The sequence below is a fragment of the Lemur catta genome, chromosome 1 (genome assembly GCF_020740605.2).
Source record: "Lemur catta isolate mLemCat1 chromosome 1, mLemCat1.pri, whole genome shotgun sequence".
NCBI classification, from domain to species: domain Eukaryota; kingdom Metazoa; phylum Chordata; class Mammalia; order Primates; family Lemuridae; genus Lemur; species Lemur catta.
Genome location: NC_059128.1, coordinates 222,949,242 through 222,972,090, shown reverse-complemented (window position 1 = coordinate 222,972,090; position 22,849 = coordinate 222,949,242). Strand labels below are relative to the sequence as shown.

General features: G+C 34.7%; 1 protein-coding gene across 1 annotated transcript in view; it reads left to right on the top strand.

Moving 5' to 3' along the window:
• The window catches only part of SLC49A4 (solute carrier family 49 member 4), a 70,175-nt gene that overhangs the window by 34,833 nt on the left and 12,493 nt on the right, over nucleotides 1-22,849 (top strand). Inside the window, exons 4-7 of the mRNA XM_045540136.1 lie at nucleotides 468-597; nucleotides 8,110-8,218; nucleotides 13,069-13,136; nucleotides 16,288-16,415. Coding sequence (XP_045396092.1) covers nucleotides 468-597; nucleotides 8,110-8,218; nucleotides 13,069-13,136; nucleotides 16,288-16,415 — 435 coding nt within the window. The remainder of the gene's footprint in view (nucleotides 1-467; nucleotides 598-8,109; nucleotides 8,219-13,068; nucleotides 13,137-16,287; nucleotides 16,416-22,849) is intronic.

Here is a 22,849-nt window from a genome sequence, read left to right as displayed (position 1 = left end):
TCAGAATATCCTATCATCGATCAATCAATCCTCCTATCCTGCTCTTACCAGTTTTCTGTATCATTTTTTTTCTTTCTGAGTACCATGCTTAATAGACAGTCATCCTACAACCACTTCAAAATCTCTTTTACAGTAAAGTGCTGTTGGTTTTTAGTGTGTTTCCTCTGTAGGGTAACACTTGTGTACTACCTCAGTCTTTTTGTGTAGGTAGTGTACCTTAGTACCACCATACTTCCTTGTTTATATTAATAGTATGGCTTCTCTCCTATGACCTGCTGAAATTTATATCTTTTTGTATCTTTCTCCTAGACTGAGCTATCTTGACTAGGTACCTTATTCTGCTTAAGTTTATATGCCTCTGGCTTAGCTGATGCTCAGTAAGTATTTGTTAGATAAATAAATACTTGAAAGTATTCAACTTTTTGTGTTGCCTGGTTAACATTTTACTTATTTTTTTTTTCTTTCAGAGTTTGGAGTTGTCTGCTTAATATTTTCTGCAACATTAGCTTATTTCCCACCCCGGCCTCCTCTTCCTCCCAGCGTTGCTGCAGCTAGCCAGCGGCTGAGTTATCGGCGGAGCTTTTGTAGATTGTTAAGGTAACTATACTTAGGGTATTGGATGGTTTTGACTGATACCTTCAAGATAATCCCCCCCCTTTTTTTTTTTGCGACGGAGTCTGACTGTGTTGCCCTGGCTAGAGTGCAGTGCCATCATCCTAGCTCACTGCAACCTTGAACTTCTGGGCTCAAGCAATTCTCCTGCCTCAGCCTCCCAAGTAGCTCAGACTACAGGCGTGGGACCAGCTTATTTTTCTGTTTTTAGTAGAAACAGGGTCTTGCTCTTGTTCTGGCTGGTCTCGAACTCCTAACCTCAAGCAATCCTCCAACCCTGGCCTCCCAGAGTACTAGGATTACAGGCACAAGCACTGTGCCAGCCTACATCTTTGATATTATAATATTAATATTAGAAAGGTCTTATATACTACAGGCCATTATTTGGAGCTTAAAGATATGAGACTTCTGTAGAATACTTTTCTTAGTATTTTCCTCATAATTTTTAACAAATTTCTATAGCTAAAAAACAATTTCTTTTATTCTCTCTCCATTAAAATGGTTTTCTTTTTGTGCAAGAATCCAAACCGTTGTATAGCGGGCCAAATTTTAAGTTCAGATCTGTTAAAAATCATTTAAATGTCTGTTGGACATTTAATTCTGATTTCAGGCAACTAATTTTCTTGATTATTTTTTGATCATTGAGAAGAAACTTTTTATAATATTCAGTAAGTATTTGCTGAAAATGTCTCTTAATGTTATTCACTTAATTATCTTAAAATTTTTTTCCACAGCAGACATTTCATTTTGTCTTGTGGCAGCAAATTGCCATTGCCATTCATTGTGAAATTTGCAATGTACCTTCTTCCAGTTCAGTCTGTTATTTTCTTTATACGTGAAATATTCAAATAAGCAAATTACAATGTCATATCAGTGTGTTAAAAAAATAATTAGACCTGAATCAGTTCATTGACACCAAGAAGATCAGTGATGGGTTATAACACTAGAAGTAACACATGCCCCAGCGTGCACACTATAATAATATCTTAGCATTGCAGCTGTTAAACTGTAGTCCTACCAGAAAAATTAAGTTGCCTTTAATGTAAAAGTACTTTGCACTGCTTTTGTTTTTAAATTTAGATTTAAATTAGAGTGAAGTAAAATTAAAAACTCATTTCCTCAGTTGCACTAGCCACATTTCAAGTGTTGTGTAACATTGTTTTTCAAATGTTAGTTCACAGCCAACTAATTTAGTGAGTTGACCATCATCTTTTTTTTTAAGCAAAGTAGAATGGAATAAAATAGAACAGAAAATACTATTGCATCACGGATATGTAGCAAGAATACATTTTTTTAAACATTTGTTTCAAAATTATGTATATATGGATAGGTCACAAAGTGAAAATAAGTTTTTTACTCTAGGATACAGTAAAAAGTTGTTAAAAACCATTTCCCTACACTACCTAGTACATTGCCTTCCATATAATAGGTAAAGAAAAAAAAATATTGATTAAATTGAATTGGGATTGGTGGCACACATTTATAAGATGACAGTTTAAAATGATAGTTGTTTTTTTTTAAATGCTATTTAACTAACTTTTTTTCCCCGTGTAAAGCCAGCTACAGATGTTAGATAGCAATAGCTGGAGAGTTAGGTTGGGGTCGCATTATGAAATACTAATAATTTTGGACTATTCTGTGAGAAATGGGTCATTGATGGATTTGAAGCCAAGGAATTATGTGGGAGTTTGTTCTGAGAAGGAAAAACAATAAATCACTCTGTCCATGATATACCCTATATTTATTTCTAATTACCTAGAGTTAAAATCTTCATTCTCTGTTTAAACCATAAAGTATTAGATCTTCCTTCGCTATAAAAAGCCCTTTTCACATCTGCCTAATATTCCTTTGTCTCTTCCCATGTTTATCCATGTATGCTGCATGACTGCCGGCTTCTCCTTCTGGGCTCTCCAGAGGAGTTCTGTCGAGTTCTGTGGGAGTTCTGCCATGTGCTGTTCCCCTCGCCTACCAGTGTAATTTTCTTTGATCTCACAAAGAACTGCTGAAATCATCACTTTCTGGATTAATCTTTTAGAATAACTGCCTCTCTAGATTCTGATTCCACTGTCTGGGCAAAAACTCCAGTCAATGGTTATGCTCCAGGTTTCTACCACAATTATTATATTTATTTACTGTCTATATGATTCCCAACTCTTAATATGCTTTTCCCCTGTGTGACCTAATGTGAATGTTTCTCTCTCCCTTTATATGTTGGTTTAATGTTTGATGATAGTGGTTATCACTTTGATCTTTTAGACTTCCAGAGTGGAGAGTTGAGTTAAACATGTCCCTTACTTCGGGGCACATGAACACATTTATTCATTTGTTTCTTCATTCATTCTTTCATTTATGTTTCTTATTCTCATTCCTCTTTCCCCTCCCAAGTCTCCTCTCAAATGACTTTAATCTCCTTGTCTCTGTGCCTTTGGAATATGTGAATTGTTTTATGTTACATCTCTTTAATTTATCTAAATCATGGCATATTATATATCTGCTTTGACTTTTCTCACTAAGCACTATGTAGAGGTTTTTTTTAACTTTTCATTTTGGGATGTTACAAAATATACAAAGGTAGAATAGTATAACCCCCATAGCCTAATATCAACAATTATCGATTTATAACCAATCTTGTTTCATCTCTGCACCTCCCCCTTTCTGCTTTTCTGTATCATGAAACAAATCCCATATGACAAGTCATTTCACCCAGAAATGTTTCCATATATGCAGCACAAGTTAAAAATATAGAGACTCTTTTTTAACATAAATATAATACCATTATCTTACCTAAAAAGTTTTTAACAATAATTTGCTAATATAAATCAGTATTTAAATCTCCAATTGTTTCAAAGTGTTTTTTTAACAGTTTGTTTGAATCAGGATTCCACACATAGGTCCACACATTGCAGTTGGTCCAAATGCTTTATAATCTAGCATTATGATCATAGGTTTCTTTCCCATCTCTCTCTCTCTTTTTCCTTATAATTTATTTATTGAGGAGCTAACTGTTTTATCCCCAAGGTCTGGATTTTGTTGACTGCCTCCGTGTATAGTTTGACATGTTCCTCTGTCCTTTGTGTTTCCTGTCAATTGTCAGCTAGAGGTACATTCTGATTCAGGTTTTATTTTTGCTTTTATTTTTGTTTTATAAGACTACTTCATAGGGGATGCTATCCTCTTTCATCAGAAGACATCTGATGTCTGGATAGCTCTCATTTTGTGATGTTCAAGCACTGTTTTCAAGATGCATTGCTATTGCTGTGTATACCTAGCTCCTTATCCTCCGTTGTATTATCACATTCTATCTACCTACGCCCATTGTCTACCCAGATTGCCTCCAATTCATTATCACCACAAACACTACTGCAGTGACATCCTCATGCACATCACCATAGACCTACTAATTTCTTTAGGAAATAGACCCTGCAATAGCATTGCTAGGTCATAAGATAGTCTAAACTCAGTTTGCCAAGTATTACTAGATTGCTCTCAAAAATGTCTGCACACATCCATGATTCCATCACCAGTGCCCATGTCCCCACACATCCACAAGAGTTGCGTTATCCATCTTTCTAATTTTTGCCATTCTGATAGGTATAAACTAATAAATCATTTGTTTAATTTACATTTTGTGATTATCAATAAGTTTGATAAGAACCTAGTGTTAGCGTTTTAGATTTCATCTGCTGTAAATTCCTGTTCATAGTTTCTGCCCATTTCTTAATGGTAGTGGCTATCTTTTTCTTAATGATTTATATATTCTAGATATAAATTCCTTGTTGATTTTAAAAAGTTCAAATATCTATTCCCATTTTGGTCATCTACCTATTAATTTTTTCCATGGATTCCTTAATTATTAACTTTTTGGTCTTTCACATTTAGGTTTTCATCCCACTTAGAATCCACCACTATATGTGGTGTTAACTAGTGATACAGGGATTTTTTTCCTCTCTAAAATGAACTAGCACCATTTACTAAACAATCCTTAGGCCTTTGATCTGTAGTTTCACCTTTATTGTATATCGAGTTTCTGCGTCTTAGCTCTCTATTCTTCTCCATTGTTCTGTTTGTTCTTGAGCCAGTACCACCTGCTTTTATTACTCTGGCCATTGCAATTTAATATCTGATAGGACAAGGGCTTCCTGTTTTATCTTTTTTTTAAGGATGACTTAGATTTCTAAGGACTTTTATTCTTCTCTATTTATTTTGGAGCATATTTCTCAAGTTTCTTGAAAAATATACAACTGGAATTTTAATTGTAATTGCATTGAATTTATAGATTAATTTGGTGTGAATTGACAGCATGGGCTATCTCTCCAAGTATTTAATTATTCAGTTATTTTCAATGTTTGCCGCCAAAGGTGTTTCTTTTTTTTTTAATTTGTACAAATTTATGGGGTACATGTGAAAAATTTTTACATGTGTATGTGTAGTGATCAAGTCCATCACCTGAGTACATTTTTATTTATCTATAGTCACCATACTGTACTATCAAACCTTGAATTTATTCCTTCTGTGTAACTGTATGCTTGTACCCTTTAACCCACTTCTCTTCATCCTCTCCCACCCCCTGCTCACCCTTCCCAGTCTCTATTATCTTTCCATTCTCTACCTCCATGTGATCAAATATTTTAACTCCCAAATATAAATGAGAACATATAATATTTGTGTTTTTGTATCATCAGGTGCAATAATCTCCATCTGTTTAGATTGTCTTCTGTGCCCTTAATTAGATTAAATGTTTTTGGCTTTTTTTTTTTAAATAGAGACCTTGGGCCTTCCTGGTTTATTCCTACATATTTTATAGTTTTTTAAATAGCTATCATGAATGGCATCTAATTTTCATTATTTTTTTAAATTAAAATTAAACTTTTTATTTTGAGGTCATTGTTGATTCACATGCAGTTGTAAGAAATAATACAGAGCTGGGCACAGTGGCACACACCTGTAATCCCAGCTGCTTGGGAAACTGAGGCTGGAGCATCACTTGAGCCCAGGAGTTCGAGGCTGCAGTGTATTATGATCACACCTGTGAATAACCACTGTGCTATAGCCTGGGCAAACATAGCAAGACCACCATCTCTGAAAGAAAGAGAGAGAGGAAGGGTGGAGGGGGGGAATGAAGGGAAGCAAGGGAAGAAAGAAGGAAAGGAAGAATACAGATAACATGTATTCTTAACCCAGTTTCCCCCAGTCATAATCTTGCAAAACTATAGCACAATATCACAGTGAGAAAAATGACATTGACATAGTTAAAACACAGAACATTGCCATTGCTACAAAGATTCCTCCTGTTGCCCTTTCATAGCCACAACTATTATACTTCCCTCCCTCTCTACCCCTTAACCCCTGGCAAACACCAGTCTGTTCTCTATTAGTATAATTTTGTCATTTCAAGAAGGTTATATAAATGGACTCATGTAGTACATAAAATTTTGAGATTGACATTTTTTTACTCAATATAATTCTCTGGAGAATAATTCAGGTTGTCGTGTGTATCAATAGTTCATTCCTGGGCAGACGCAGTGGCTCACGCCTATAATCCTAGCACTCTGGAAGGCCGAGGCTGATGGATCATTTGAGCTCAGAAGTTCGAGACCATCCTGAGCAAGAGTGAGACCCGTCTCTACTAAAAAAATAGAAGAAAATTAGCTGGACAACTAAAAATATATAGAAAAAATTAGCCAGGCATGGTGATGCGTGCTTGTAGTCCCAGCTACTCAGGAGGCTGAGGCAGGAGGATTGCGTGAGCCCAGGAGTTAGAGGTTGCTGTGAGCTAGGCTGACGCCATGGCACACTAGCCAGGGTGACAGAGTGAGACTCTGTCTCAAAATAAAATAATAATAAAAAGGAATGAACTAATATATTCCTTTTTATTGCTGAGTAATATTTTGTGGTATGGATGTACCACAGTTTGTTTAACCATTCACCTGTAAAATGATGTCTGTATTGTTTCTAGTTTGGGGCTATTATACATAAAGCCACTATAAACATTTGTATACAGGTTTCTATGTGAACATAAGTTTTTATTTCTCTGAGATAAATGCCTGAAAGTGCAATTGCTGTATTGAATAGTACAGGTTGAATATTCCTAATCTGAAATTTTGAAGCTCCATGACACACAAAGGAAATGCTCATTGCAGCATTTTGGATTTGAGTTTTTCAGATTAGGGATACTGAATGGGTAGTGTAATGCAGATATTCCAAAATCTGAAAATATCCACAATCCAAAACACTCTGGTCCCAAGCATTTTGGATAAGGGATGTTCAACCTGTAGTAGCATGTTTAGGTCTTTTAAAAAACTGCCAAGGCCGCGCTCATGCCTGTAATCCTAGCACTCTGGGAGGCCGAGGCGGGTGGATCGCTCGAGGTCAGGAGTTCAAGACCAGGCTGAGCAAGAGCGAGACTCCGTCTCTACTAAAAAAAAAGAAATAAAAAACTGCCAAAACGTTTTCTAGAGTGGTTGGACCATTTGTCATGACTATGAGCAGTGTATAAGTGATCCAGTTTCTGTGCATCCTTGCCAGACTTCAGTGTTATCATTGTGTTTTTATTTTAGACATTTTGATAGGTATGTAGAGGTATAATTTCTATAGAGGGCAGTTAGCAATGTCTATTAAAGTTACAAATACACATACTCTTTGATGTGGTAATTGCACTTCAAGGAATCTGTCCCACAGGTGTACAAGCACACATGTAAAATGACTGTTTATAAGAACAAAATAATAAAATTTTATGTATGTATCTGGTTAAGTAAATTTATGATACACTGACATACTATACAACTGTAGGAAAGAAGGGAAAGCTCTTTATGATTGATTGTGGGAAGAACGCTAAGACTTATTAAGTTAAAAAAGCATGAAGCAAATGGTCATTATATGCTATCATTTGTGTGAAAATGTTGGGGAAAGAAAAAAATATATATATATTTGTGTTGGCTTATATATTTATGAAATATTTTGGGGCATTTACCCAGGAAACTGATTACATTGGTAAATGTGGGAAAAGGAAAAAATAGGGGTAAGAGGGAGAGTTTTCCCCATATTTTAATGACCTTTCAGTTTTGAACTATTTGAATTGTATTGCCTATTGAAAATTTTTATTAATACAACTTTAATAAAAATAAAAATGAAAGCTGATGTCTGAAAATAATACAACTAATGAATTATACTTTTTAATCTTTTTCTTCTACCTTGTTCATAAGAAGAAATAGTAATTTATCCTTTTAATAAGAGCTTTTTTAAACTGAACTACCTACTCATTCCATGAAATAATACTGATTATTTATATTACAAAGATCAACAATTTTAAATAATATGAACAAAAAGATTATTCTCATAAAAATTAAAAATTTAAAGATGCTTGATTTTATTAACGAACTGACAGATATTTTCTATCTCTGATTCAGGTGTACTAGTTTCCAAATGACTTATATTTTTCATGAGTAAGAATTTAAATTCTAGATTTTTAATCTGTAATGTTTTATTTCTCTTTCATAGCAATTTGAGATTTTTGATGATTGCTTTAGCATATGCTATACCACTTGGCGTATTTGCTGGCTGGTCTGGAGTTCTGGACTTAATTTTAACACCAGTGCATGTCAGCCAAGTAAGTATTTTATTTCTTTATATGTTGTAGGTAGTTTAATTCATTTAATTTATAAATAGTGGTTACATGTTCTTAGTTTTTGCTTCAAAGACGGGGTAAAACATTGTCCTGTTTATTGCAAAAGCAAGATCTTTATGGGACTGTTGAAAATAATGTGATTTTCTCCCTTGATTTTGATAACTACCATGAATTTCACTTTTCTTTGGGCATTATTGATGATGTTGATTAACCAAAAAAAGAAAAAAATGTTAGTTTTGTTGGCTTCATCCTTTAGCCTTGCTTCATCCTTTATAAAGATTAAGATCCCATCATTAAATATATAGCTATTCCTACATTTATTTTCTTACTTTCTCTCTGTCTCAAAATAAAGGTATTTTATTTCTTTAAAAATAACCATTTCACATATATGCTTGAGGCCATCCATTCCTCCTCTGCTTCCAGATAGCATGGTAGAAAAGGGTAGAGAGCAATTTAGAAAGACAAATGGAAGAAATCCAGTACACTGGTATGCTATTCCATGGTATGAATAAAAAGCAATTGGTCCATTCTGCTTTTGATGAACATTTGGATTATTTACCATGTTTGACAGTCACAAACAGTGCTATATGAACATTCATTCTCATACATGTCTCTTGAAGCACCTCTATATACATTTCTATTGGATATTTATCTAGGAATGGAATTGCTGGCTATAGTGTATGCCTACTTTGGTAGATGATGCCTAACTTGTCCAAAGTGGTTATATCCATTTTCAATCCTACCAGCAGCACATGAAATTTCTCATTGTTCCACATAGTTACCAGCACTTGGTTATGTGGTAATGTTTGTCTTTTTCATTTTATACATGCTGATGGCTGTGCAGTTATATGCCATTGTAGTGACTTCTGTGGTATCTTTTCCAGGGTGAATTGGATATTTGAATATCCTTTTTTGGTGACATACCTGTTCAAGTCTCTTGCCCACTGTTGGGCTGCCCTTTTCATACTGATATATAAAGAAAAAAGATGTGCAAAAGGGGGTTCCCCAGAAGATTTTTTTTTTAATATTTTTAACTTTTTTTTTTTTTTTTTGAGACAGAGTCTTACTGTCTTGCCTGGGCTAAAGTGCCGTGGCATCAGCCTAGCTCACAGCAACCTCAAACTCCTGGGCTCAAGCGATCCTCCTGCCTCAGCCTCCTGGGTAGCTGGGACTACAAGCATGCGCCACCATGCCTGACTAATTTTTTCTATTGTTAGTTGTTTGGCTAATTTCTTTCTATTTTTAGTAGAGACGGGGTCTCACTCTTGCTCAGGCTGGTCTCAAACTCCTGAGCTCAAGCAGTCCTCCTGCCTTGGGCCTCCCAGAGTGCTAGGATTACAGGCATGAGCCACTATGCCCGGCCTCGCCAGAAGATTTTGTGGGGTCTCCAGTAAGTCTTGGCTAGGAAATGGCCTGCACATACAAAGGGCAGAGCACTAGAAATTGTCTTAATTATTCTAGCATTATAAGTTTTGGTATTTAGTAAATATTCCCCTTTTTAGTATTTTTATTAGGATTTTTTAAATCTTTCCATCCGTTTGAGAGTTTACATCTTTACAATGTTGAGTTTTCCAATCATGATCATTATATTTCTCTTCATTTATTTAGGTCCCAGTGTCTCTGAATAATACTTTATAATTTTCTTCAAACATACCTTCTATATATTTGTTAGATTTATTCCCAGGTATTTGATACTTTCTTTGAAGCTACTGTAATTGGTAACTTTTTAAAATTTTTATTTTCCTTTTCTTATTTTTTAATTGATATATAATAGTTGTACATATTTTGAGGGGATACATGTGATATTTTGATACCTGTATCTATAATGTGTAATGATCAAATCAGGGTAATTAGGATACCATCACCTCAAACTTTTATCTTTTCTTTGTGTTGAGAACATTACAATTCTTCTCTTCTAGCTATTTTGAAATGTACAACAAACTATTATTAAGTATAATTTCTGTACTGTACTATTGAATACTAGAACTTATTCTTTCTATCTAACTGTACTTTTTGTTCCTCTTAACCAACTTCTCTTCATCCCCCTCTCCCACCTTCCCTTCCCAATACCTGGTAACGATCATTCTACTTTCTGCCTCCATGAGATCCACCTTTTTAGTTCCCATGTATGAGTGAGAACACGCAATATTTGTTTTTCTGTGCCTTGCTTATTTCACTTAACATAATGACCTCCAGTTCCATCCATGTTGCTGCAAATGATGGGATTTCATTCTTTTTATGGCTAAATAATATTTCATCGTGTGTGTGTATATATACATACACATATATATATACACACATACATACTACATTTTCTTTATCCATTCATCCATTGATGGACACTTAGGTTAAATCTATATTTGTGCTGTTGTGAATAGTACTGCAATAAACATGGAAGTACAGATTATCTCGTCAATATACTGCTTTCCTTTCTTTTGGATATATACCCAGCAATGGGATTGCTGGATCATATGGTAGTTCTAATTTTGTTTTTTTAAAGAACCTCCATGCTGTTTTCCATAATGGCTATACTACTTTACATTCCCACAAACAGTGTATTAGGGTTCCCCTTTCTCTGCATCCTCACCAGGATTTGTTATTTTTTTGTCTTTTTTATTATAGCCATTCTAACTGGGGTAAGATGATATCTCATGTGGTTTTGATTTGCATTTCCCTGATGATTAGTGATGCTGAACATTTTTTCATATATCTATTGGCCATTTGTATGTCTTCTTTTGAGAAATGTCTATTCAGGCCGTTTGCTCATTTTTAAATCCAATTATTTGGTTTTTTGTTATGTAGTTGTTTGAGTTCCTTATATGTTCTGGTTATTAATCCTTTGTCAGATGGATAGGTTGCAAATATTTGTGTTTCTGTAGGTTGTCTCTTCACGCTATTGTTTCCTTTGCTCTGCAGAAGTTTGTTAGCTTGATATAATCTCATTTATCTATTTTTGCTTTTGTTGCCTAAGCTTTTGAGGTCTTCGACAGAATATCTTCACCCAGACCAATGTCATGTAGCATTTCTCTAATGTTTTCTTTCAGTAGTTTCATAGTAGCAGGTCTTACATTTAAGTCTTTAATCTATTTTGAGTTGATTTTTGTATATGGTGAAAGATGGGAATCTAGTCTGTCAAAAACTTACAATTGGCTGCAAGTACATGGATTTGTTTCTGGGTTCTCTTTTCTGTTCCATAGACCTATAAAATTTTATTTATATTCCAATTGTTGGCTGGAATACAGAAATACAGCTGATTTTTACAAGTAATTTAAAATACAGATGACCTTGTATCCAACAACCTTGTTAATTCATTTACTTATTAATTTACCAATAAGTATTTTAGCCTCTGTATATATATAGCCATATCAATTGTGACCAATGAAAAATAGATGGAAAAAATATATTCAATAAAATTAAACATTGAGATACTCATATGATTTTTGTCTTTTAAACTATTAGTGTGGCAAATTACATTTATTGATTATTAAATGTTTAAATCACCTTGCATTCCTGGACTAAATCCAATTTGTCAGTGATTTATTATACTTTTTATATATCACTAAATTCAGTTTGCTCATATTTTTTGCAATAAAATTCACGAACCAATCTTACACAAACTCTTCCAATAACAGGAAAAGAGTTATTGGAAAACTCTTTTCCAATAACTCTTTTCCAATAACCAAGTTTTTCCTGCGTAGGTAAAACTACTTCCTACGCAGTTTTTTCAGACCAGTATAAAACTTTTTTACTAAAATTAATACAAAAATTGACAAGGACAGGACAAGAAAGGAAAATTATGGTCTAATCTTGTTCATGAATTTTATTGCAAAAAATATGAGCAAACTGAATGCAAGGTGATTGTGAAGACCATTTAAGAAGCTATTACAGGAGTCCAGAAGTGTAAGAAATAAAGTACTAAAAGCAAGTGTGGTAGTCATAGGAGGGGGAAGGGGAGACAAGATGTGCCAGTATTGTTAGGGACACATGGAATTCCAGTGATAGCACCAACTAACATGTATTGAGCACTTTAAGAGTTAAAGGTACACAGGCATTGAGGAAATGTAGGCAGTATTTGTAGATTCTCTGAAGAAGTGTAGCCGTGAAGATAGGAAAGAGATAAGATAGATGGAGAAGCCTCATCAGGTGATAATAATAACAGCTCATGTTTATTGAACACTTCCTCTATGCTGGCCATGGATCTGAGTCCTGCACACAAATTATCTCATTTAATCCATTTTATAGGTAAGAAAACATAATTTGCCCAGAGTCAGAAAGCTAGTAAATGGCAGGGCTAGAAACATTTTCTCAAGAGAGAAACAAGCTATACCTTTGAAACTCAGCTCAGCTTCTCTTTCTGGATCCACTCTCTTGCTCACCCCCACATTTCTCTCTCTCTCTCTCTATCTCTATCCCTCATCTACTTAATACATTTTTAGTTGTTGCCAGATGTTATAGCATCTAATTATTTCCTGGTAGTTTTAAGTATGTTGGTTATGTTTAAACTTTTTAAAGTCAGTGACCATCTTCTATTCTATTCTTATTTTCTTGAGTTCCTACCACAATGTTAGGCATGTAATAACTTGAAAAATATTTGTTTGATGACACTGATTATTTTGTTGATTTAAGTGTTTAAATAAAAAGTTAATCAAGGACATATTTACTTAGATCTAAGTTTGTATTGATTAGTTACAAATGAATCCATGTTTTAAATGCTGTTTCCTAGATTTGTTGCCATTTAGCTATTGACATTGATTTAGAGGATTTTTTTTTCATTCCTTCTAAATTACAATGTGATAGTTTTATATTAAGTGTGTCTGCTACTTTCTTAACAGGTAGATGCTGGCTGGATTGGATTTTGGTCCATAGTTGGAGGCTGTGTTGTTGGAATAGCTATGGCAAGGTGAGAATATTTTATGTTAAACATGTAAGTGGACAGAAGAGAAGAAAAGCCCAAAGAGAAATAGGCTCCCCTAAATAAACATTAAAATTCAAGGAAAAATAAAACAGGCAAAGGACAGAAAAGGACACATGTTCAGGCTGCAGGAAAATTCACGTGGAATGGATAGAATTTGCTGCTGTAAGAAACCTTCTCAGGAGCAGTCCTTCCGAATATTTTTTTTTTGAAACTGGAAAAGTATTTCCTGTGTAATTAAGCTGCTTCTCTCCATATTGTTAGAGAACAACATCTATAAATAGAACCCAAGGAAACATGATAGAGGCAGTAAAGGCAAATTAATAGTGATGGAGACTAGAAAAGCATTGAAAAGAATCATTTGTAAGAACATCTCTAGAACTTTCCATGAAAAGGCAGTATCCTGATTAGCAGACACTTATTTCTGATTTTTTTTTTGGCAGATATCTCGCCATGGTTATCCCATTTTGATGAAAAATGTCTACAAAGACTTCCAGTTTCATCAGTCTCTCCTTGATCTTAACCTATTATGACAACACATTTTTAGAATGAGTCAGAAGAAAAAAGTCTCATTCATTCTAAAAAAAGAAAAAGAATGAAAATGTCACTCTTTTAGGTATCTACCTATAAAACTACTCTTGGTATTTCCAAAGAGATAATATTCATTTACTTCTCAAATCATTTTACCCCGTTTAATCAGAAACAAAATTAGACAATCAACTTTACCAGGAAGAGGACAATCTAATGACATATTTGGGGAGATCAAATAAGTTATGTAAATCACATCAATATCTAAATACTTAAACACAACTGACACAGGGTAATATTATATCTAGACCTTACAGTTTGCATAGTGTTCCTGGGATAATGAAAGAATAAATTGATACTGTAATTTCTAAATCACTTTATTTCACGTTGTTATAAGTTAAGAAAATAAAAGAATAGAATATAAAAGCTAAAGAAGTGGGATAGGACAATACCATTTGTAGGAAATCACTGATACTGAAATACATTGACCTGTCACATTTTGACAAGAATCATACCTAGTTTTTCTAATTACATCTCCAAGCCAATTACAATGAGTCATCATTGATCAGATCCTATTCTGAGCACCAGATAGGTCAAAGAGGGAACCATTAGGTATCAAAAATGACATCTCATGTGCTTTATTTTCTTTCTATACCCTGTAATTTTAACTTTATATAGATGGAATTGGAGGAGGCAATTAGAATGAGGATATTTCTGCTTTTAATTTGTTTAAATGGAAGTTCTGAAAAACACTCTCCTAACTGTGGGATCTGAAATCAGTTATCTCCTAGGCCAAAAATCAATTTTAAATTATTTTCCTAACACCATTTTTGGGATTCCCTAGAACAGAATCTCCTTATAGATGAGTGCTTTGGGTGGCTTTTTTTTTTTTTTTTTTGGTAATTATGTTGTTAAAGGTCATTATTAAAGGTAATATTTGGTTGTAATAAAATACTTTGATCCTATCAGTCTATTTGAAAGGACTGGGTCTCTAAAAATTGCAGACTACAGCAGTCGGTTTATTCTTATACCTTGCAGTTCAACTCTGATTTGTATCAAAAGGCTGTTTTGTTCTCTCATACCTTCTTGTCTACCTGTCTGAAAATAAGTTTATGCAGCATACTCAAATGTAAATCACAGAGGTGTTTGACAACCGTGGAATTAAAACAAAGTTTTCTGGATTGTCTTGAGGAACGTTTCTATCAAGTTGTGGAACATTTTTCAGAGTACTTAAGAATTTTCGGCTTGTGAACTGTTATAGATAAGAACAAACCTAAGTCACTGGGCAAAAATGCATTCATTTTTCCCACCAAAAGATGGCATCAGCTCTCATAGATCAGCTCTCGTTTTAGTCTAAAAAATGCTTACAAATTTGATAACCATGTCAAATAAGTACAAAACAGAAGAAAGTATTGAAAGTGTTAAGAAAGACAGTCACATAATTACAATAGAAATTAAAATCAATTTTTTAAAATTCAAAGTGGAAAGAACATGGTAAATGTTATATTTGAGATGGGATCAATTTCCCTATAATAGAAATAATTCTGAAGGACAGAGTAAATTGTGTGTAGGCACAGCCAGAGGATTGTGCCTGTACAATCAACAATTAATTTGCAGGGGAGGAAAAGCAGTTGGCAAATGGAAAATTATTTTGACATAAGTAAACGATAAGTATCTCTACCAGATACCTTTTAGTTTCATGTTGATTCAGGAAAAGGCAGAGATTTTGAAAACTTAAAATGCTATAAAAGTCCCAAGCTTTCAGAATAATCTTCACTATTCCAGATGCTGTATTTTTGCTCCCAGGAAACTTACAGTCTGGTAGGAAAGACAAAAAACACACAAATACAAAACAATTTCCAATAGAGAAAAGTGCTATGAAGAAACAAAACAGAAAGTGGACACAGGAGGGGGAGAGCTTCCTCAGTGAGCTTGGAGGACCATGTTGAACCAAGACCTGAATGATCTGAGGGATGAACAGGAGTGTGACATGTGAAGATGGGGGCTGGGGGAGTGTACCAGAATCCAGGCAGATGGGACAAAGACAGAAGCTACAGATGTCTGTGGGAAACAACCTTAGCATGTATGAGAAACAGACACATGGCCGTCGAATTGGAGATCAGTAAGGAAAAGAGAGAGCAGTGGTAGGGACCAGATCATGTAGGTCCTCAAACGCTCTCACACTTCAAAGGTGTGAGCATTTGTATTTGTTCTGTAAGTGAGTTTGAATTTTGGGAGACCCATCTTTGCAAGTTTATGTCAACAAATTAGCCTACTTTCTAAAACTGGGATAATATTTGTTCATTATAGAATGTTTGGAAAGTATAGAAAAATATAAAGAAAATAGAAATGGCATTTAAAAACTCAGAATCCATCCTATGAGTTATAGATCCTGAGCAGAGATGACATTTTATGTGTTTTGTAAAAGAAAAAAAAATTATCACAAAGTAACATTATACTAGGAAATCTGTCAAAAAACAAAAAAAACCCCTAACGTTTAAAAGAATGTGTGGAAAATTCTTCAAGTAATGTTTAATGAATGTGTGTCATTGAGTTAAATAGTATTTTTAAATCCAGCTAGAATTAATAATAGAACGTTGTTTCTTTTCAGATTTGCAGATTTCATCAGGGGTATGCTGAAACTAATTCTTCTCCTCCTGTTTTCTGGGGCTACACTATCATCCACATGGTTCACCCTGACCTGTCTGAACAGCATCACACACCTGCCTTTAACTACAGGTGAACACAGACTATTTTTGCACTTTGAATAAATGTTTTCATTTCATGGAAGTATATATACACTGACAATAGGACTTTTCTTGCTTTCTGTAAGTAATTGTTTAATATACAAAAAGATTTCCCTTGTCCAGTCATCTAGCTCTCATCCATCTAACAAGAGTCCAAGAAATAACTAAAAATATTTTCTTTGGTATTTTGCATATGGAAAAGAAGTATAATCGTCACACATAGAGCATAGAAAAGCTTATATTTGTTTAAAATTCATATCAGAGTATAAGACAAAGATTTTTATCTTGGTTATAGTCATTAAGTCATTGGCAAACAGTAAGGAAAATTAACAAAAACAAAAGGCTGTGATGTTTAAAGCACACTTAAGTAAAATTCTAGGTTTATTTTATATTTAATTTTATTACATCATCAACACAAAGCGAAACTTTGTGTGAAATACCTGTTGAAGGTATATTATAGCCGGCTTACTTAGCTCTTCTAATTGTTGTTTTTATTACTAATATCAATTCAGGGTCTGTATTAGTTTTCTGTTGCTGCTATAATAAGTTATGCAAATGTAGTGGCTTAAAACAGCACAAATTTATTATCTTAAATTTCTGTAGGTTAGAAGTTCAACACAGGTCTCACTGTGCTAAAATCAAAATGTGAGCAGAATCGAAGGAAAAATCAGTTTCCTTGCCTTTTCCAACTTCTACAGGCTGCCCACATTCCTTGGCTTTTGGCGCCATCCTCCATCTTCAACCCAGCAACAGTGGGTCAAGTGCTTTTCACACTGCATTATCTGTGCCTTTCTTCCATATTTTCATCTCCCTCTGAATGCTCCCCTTTTGTCTTCCTCTTCTGCCTCCCCTTCCACTTCTGCTTTCAAGGATCCTTGTGATTACATTGGGCCCACCCAGATTGTACTCTGGGATAATCTCCCAGTATTAAGATCAGCTAATTATCAACCTTAATTCCATTCCAGCCTTAATCCCTTTTGCCTTGTAAAGTAACATATTCACAAACTCCAGAGATTGACATGAATATCTTTGGAGGAGGGAGGGCATTATTCTGCCTGCCACCAGATCTTTTTAAAATTACTATGACAGGTTATTCTATAAACCAAAGGGATTGTGTTATTGCTTCTTCCTTTGCTGTAACAAAAGATTATGGTGCATATTTTTAATTGTATTTGCAAGTAATATTCAGTCACCTTTTGCATTATGTGTTTATAGCATTATTTGTTATAAAGGTAGATTGTAGGATTGTTATAACAAGCATTTGTATAAGTAAAAGTAAGTAAGAGTCTGAAAGTGGCTCCATAGGGACCTATTGCCTATTGTATGTTCCATGGGAATCCATAAGGAGGCGGATTCCTTTTGTCTGCATATGATCAAGGAATACCATGTGCCCTAATTTAGATCTCTATAATAAAAGAACCAACAATTTATACATCAGAGGCATCAAATCTTTCAAGAACAGCCATTTCTTTGGGAGTTCCTACCACTTTTTTAGTGATAATAGGGCAATGGAATAAGGTTGCCTTGTACCCACAATTACCACTGTGTACCAAGCCAGCTGTCCTGGAGTGCCGCAGCAAACTGACCAGGGCAACACAGGAATACTCAACACCTGTAACACTGCTTGAACCTCTAGTTCAAGGCAGTTCCCAGTTTCAGCATTAGATTGTGTTGTATTCTGTGTGATGACGTTATATCTTTGCAAAGTTAGTTTTTTGGCAGTTGCTGTGATAAAAAGCAAGTACTACACAAAAATTAATGTGGAACACGAGGGTGATGGTGTCCCAGTCTGATTCCAAGATTTGAGAAGCCATGTAATGCCCATCAGATGCACACATCCCATCAGTAATTATGGTTATTTAAGAATGAACTAAAAATATATTTCTTTCAGTTTATAGGTATTATTTTTTAATGGTTACTAAATTGTTAGGAAATATATATTTATTAAATTGTTTGAACCCGACTGTGTAATTAACAGAATTGTTAGCTATTTCTTTTGGCCTTGGAGCACCATGAAAAAAATTACTGAGACCCTATACTAGGATTGCTAAGAACAAAGGTTTGGATACCTATGCTCTGTAAGCAGTCACTCTCTTCTATGTACACATTTCTTTTCCTGGAAAGCCCAGTTACCCAGAATAATAAGTAGACACACAGTAAAATACTGTGTACTATTTTATATACTAACTAGCATTCCTACATTGAGGTTTTGAGCAATTTTACAAGTGTTCTGGGCCAGAATTTTTTTTTTATTTTATTCTGGTATAATTTCATAATTTAGCAATTGTACAACATTCTGGTGAAACAGTCTTAGTTTACAACTCTTCTTATTCATGGCATTACATTCAGATTTTTTTGTGATACTATATGTCAAGCATCTGTGAGATTTTATAAGTACACAGTCATGAGTACATAACAGATTTCTCTCCCTTGAATTAAGTGTAGAATATTCATTATAAGATAATACATTCATTAAATTTTATGTATTTTCTATTTAACATGATAAAATTAACAGTTTTATCTCTGGGTGGAAGAATTAGGAATGAATTTAATTTTTTAATCTCCATTTTTGTCTGGATTTGTATAATGAGCATGTTTTACTTTTATAATCGGGAGAAAAGTATATTTGAAAATTATACATCTTTTTAAATCTTAAAAGAAAATTGATATGATTGACCCTGGTCAAGACCATGTTTTCTCAATCTGTTGTTGAGAATAATTATGTTGGACAGAAAGGAAGGCAGAATTCTAAATTAAATCAAGGCCAGAATTGAAAGGTTGAATTTGATGTGGCCGTTTTAACAACCTCTGAATTTATAAGTTCTACTATTGTTTTCAATTGCAAGTCAGTTTTTGAATATCACTTAGATATTCCTGAAAGATACATTTTTAACTTACAAATATACTGGGTTAAGGACTAGATTTGTTCACATTCCTTCTCTGAATTTTCATAGCATTTTTTTTTTTTTTTTTTTTTTTGCTGATACCACTTGCTATTAATAGTTACTTGAGTATGTATATATCTTATCTCGCCTACCAGTCTGAAAATCTGGAGCAAGGACTTGTGCTTTATAAATTCTTTTCCCACCCTGGTACCTCGCATATGCTCTGAGGAATGAATGAATGAATAAATTGTATGTTATCTCCATTTAAGACTCAGTACAGATGACATATTGCCAGTGACTGAGGCAAAAATCTCAATCAGTGGAGGTTTATTAAGCCAAATTGAGGAGTTGCCTGGGGAAAACAAAAACCACAGGCAGACCTGTGGCTATTTTTCCCAAGGGGAAATTGGAACCTTCAGCATTTAAAGGCATATAGAGGCCGGGTGTGGTGGCTCATGCCTGTAATCCTAGCACTCTGGGAGGCTGAGGCCAGAGGATGGCTTGAGCTCTGGAGTTAGAGGTTGCGGCAAGTTATGATGAGGCCACTGCACTCTAGCCCAGGTGATAGAGTGAGACACTTTCTCAAAAAAAAAAAAAAAAAAGGCATATAGAGAGAAAGGAAAAGGTAAGGGGGCTAGGAGTGGAGAGCTGATGAGGCAAAATGGTTACATTGTTGTGGGGCCCAGGAAATCTACATTTTATATAAAATAAGGGGAATGTTTGAAAAGGGGAGTGAAGGAAGCATCAATTATATAGATGTCCCTGTTTAAGTGGGAGAATGTCTGATTCTGTGTCTCCAGTTCTGTTACCTGTAAAGATAAACTTGTTTCAGGTGCTAGACATCAGTTACAATTTGCATGTCCTTATGGGAGAGCAGCAAGGAATGCCCTTAATGAATGATCTGTGGGGCCACTTCTTCACAGGTGCCTGAGGCCTTTACCTTCTCTTTTGCATAAGGAGTTGTCTTGTGGGGAGTGGCCCTGAGGTTCTGATTTTCCTTTAACATACCCACCCCCTTCTTCAAAATCTTCGTGAAAAAACACTGTAGAAGACATGAGTTCCTGGTCACTCTTTATTATTCAGCACTTGCTGGAAGGAGGCAAAAGGAAGCATTTTAAATGGAACAATGGAGAATTTGAATAAATCTCTCACAGGTACTTTCACTGCCTTTGTAAAAATCTGGCCTAATTCCTTTTAAGTAAAATAGGTTTCATGAAAGGGAACTTACTACAAAATTTAATTATAGACAAATCTAGACCTTTAAGCTGGTATTTAAAGTCAGTACTGGCAAATTCATGTTCTTTTTTTTAATAGTCATTCCTATTTTAATCAGGAAAATATCTAGTATTTTTCATCTTTCCTAACAAAGTTGGTGTTTCTATTAAATATTATGGCTTTTTTATATCAAAAGAATCTAAATGAAAAGTGTTTGAAAATATACACATTAATTATAATTGTTGACATAATAAAAGCTAGTTAATTTTGTTCAACCAATGTGTTATAAGTACTACTGCTATCTCATTAAACCCTTATATTGCAATCTTTCTGTAGTCCACTGATCTTGATATTATTATTGCCATCACAACAGAAGAAAAACTGGGTCATTCCAGTCTGTCTGAAAGCAAACTGTTTTGATATATATCTGTGCATCCTCTTGGAAGCTATCAGCAATCTGCCTTTTTTTCTTTAGGGAAACTGAGTACTTAAAATTGCATTATGTCTTTATTAATTGAAGTACTTAGAATAGGGCAAATAAATAACCTCATAACTAGATAACTTGAGCTTCAAAATCATGAAGCTTATGCTATAAACAAAATTATGAAAACACATTATTCACCTTATCTGAGAACTAGATGTCTGGCAGCCCTGTTAGCCGAACTCACCCAGTCATTTTTTAACTGAACAGATGAATGCTTTGAAAATGGCATTTTGAAAAATGTTAGCACTTTGGTGTTGAGTTTGCTGAAACAATATAATTTGACTATTTGACAGAAGTTGCCTTAGGAGAGATCATTCATCTAATTTTATCTGAAGTTATTATACTAGAATGCCATGATGGTAATATCAGAAACAAATACTAGGTGGGGGTAAGGAAGGATGACTACATAGCAACCCCTTGGGAATGACAGCTGACCACAAGGTGACTTCAAGTGGTATTTAAAAAAAGGAAATATACCTAGTTGTATTGAAAGGCATGCAACATGTATAGGCTAAAGAGTAATGCTCTTATTGTATTTTTATATATTTTGCCTGTATTATGATAATTATGTACCATTTTAATAGCAGACAAAGAAATAAAAACATGCACTTACCCAAAAATGGGAGGGGGTGATGGAAAAATTCAGAAAAGAATGATGAATCTGATTGAAGACATACAGATTATTTTTAAAATTAGGAATTTCAATCTTTTAAGGAAAGAAGGATAAGGAGTGACTTAACTACTCTCTTCAGTTTTATAGACTAAAAGTGACTGTTGCTCATGTTCATGACTGACTGCTCAAGAAAGGAAAGTAGAAGCTGGGTGCAGTGGCTCACGCCTATAAATCCAGCACTTTTTGGAGGCCAAGGCAGAAGGATTGCTTGAGGCTGGGAGACTAGCCTGGGCAACATAGTGAGACCCCCTTCTCTAACAATAATACTAGTACTACTACTAATAATAATTAACCAGGTGTGGTGGTGTGTGCCTATAGTCCCAGCTGGCTACTCAATAATAATAATTAACCAGGTGTGGTGGTGTGTGCCTATAGTGCCAGCTGGCTACTCAATAATAATAATTAACCAGACATGGTGGTATGTGCCTATAGTCCCAGCTGGCTACTCAAGAGGCTGAGGCAGGAAGATTGTTTGAGCCCAGGAGTTAGAGGCTGCAGTGAGCTGTGATTGAGCCACTGCACTCCAGCCTGGGCAACAGAGCAAGAAAAAAAAAAAAAAGAAGAAGAAAGGAAAAATGGAATAGGGATTAAAAGAAGAGAATGGATTTGTGGAAAATATTAATGTGAGAATCATGAGATGTTCAAAGGGCCTATTGAGGAAGATCATGTAATGTTTACCCATGGAGATTTTCAAGAAGAGAAATAAGTCTTCAAGCAGAACCTGTTTCTTGCAGTTGGAGGGCTTGACCAGATGATTAGTCAGTGTTCCATGATTTAATAGCCTTCTTCAGAATCATCAATAATTCTTTGGGAACTTGAAAGCTACTGATAAACCTATACCTATGGTACTCTATCTGATTTCACAGCCAGTCTCTACTCCAGGCCCACTCTTTCAAAGGATTAGCAGTTGTGTGTCATTTTGCAAGATAATTACTATGCCTTCCAGCCATAAGGGACTGTCAACCTTTATACTACTAAAGTATGCCAACAAAGAGGCTAAACAAAGGACACATGCAAATTAAAAACATGCGGAAAGAAAATCATAGCCATTAATGAGTATTACAGCAACATATGCCCCATCCTCTTTTGGAACTGCTGTTTCATGTGCTGCATATTTTAATTATCAGTAGATTATGAAGGACACAGTAATCACTTTTTAGGAAGCAAAT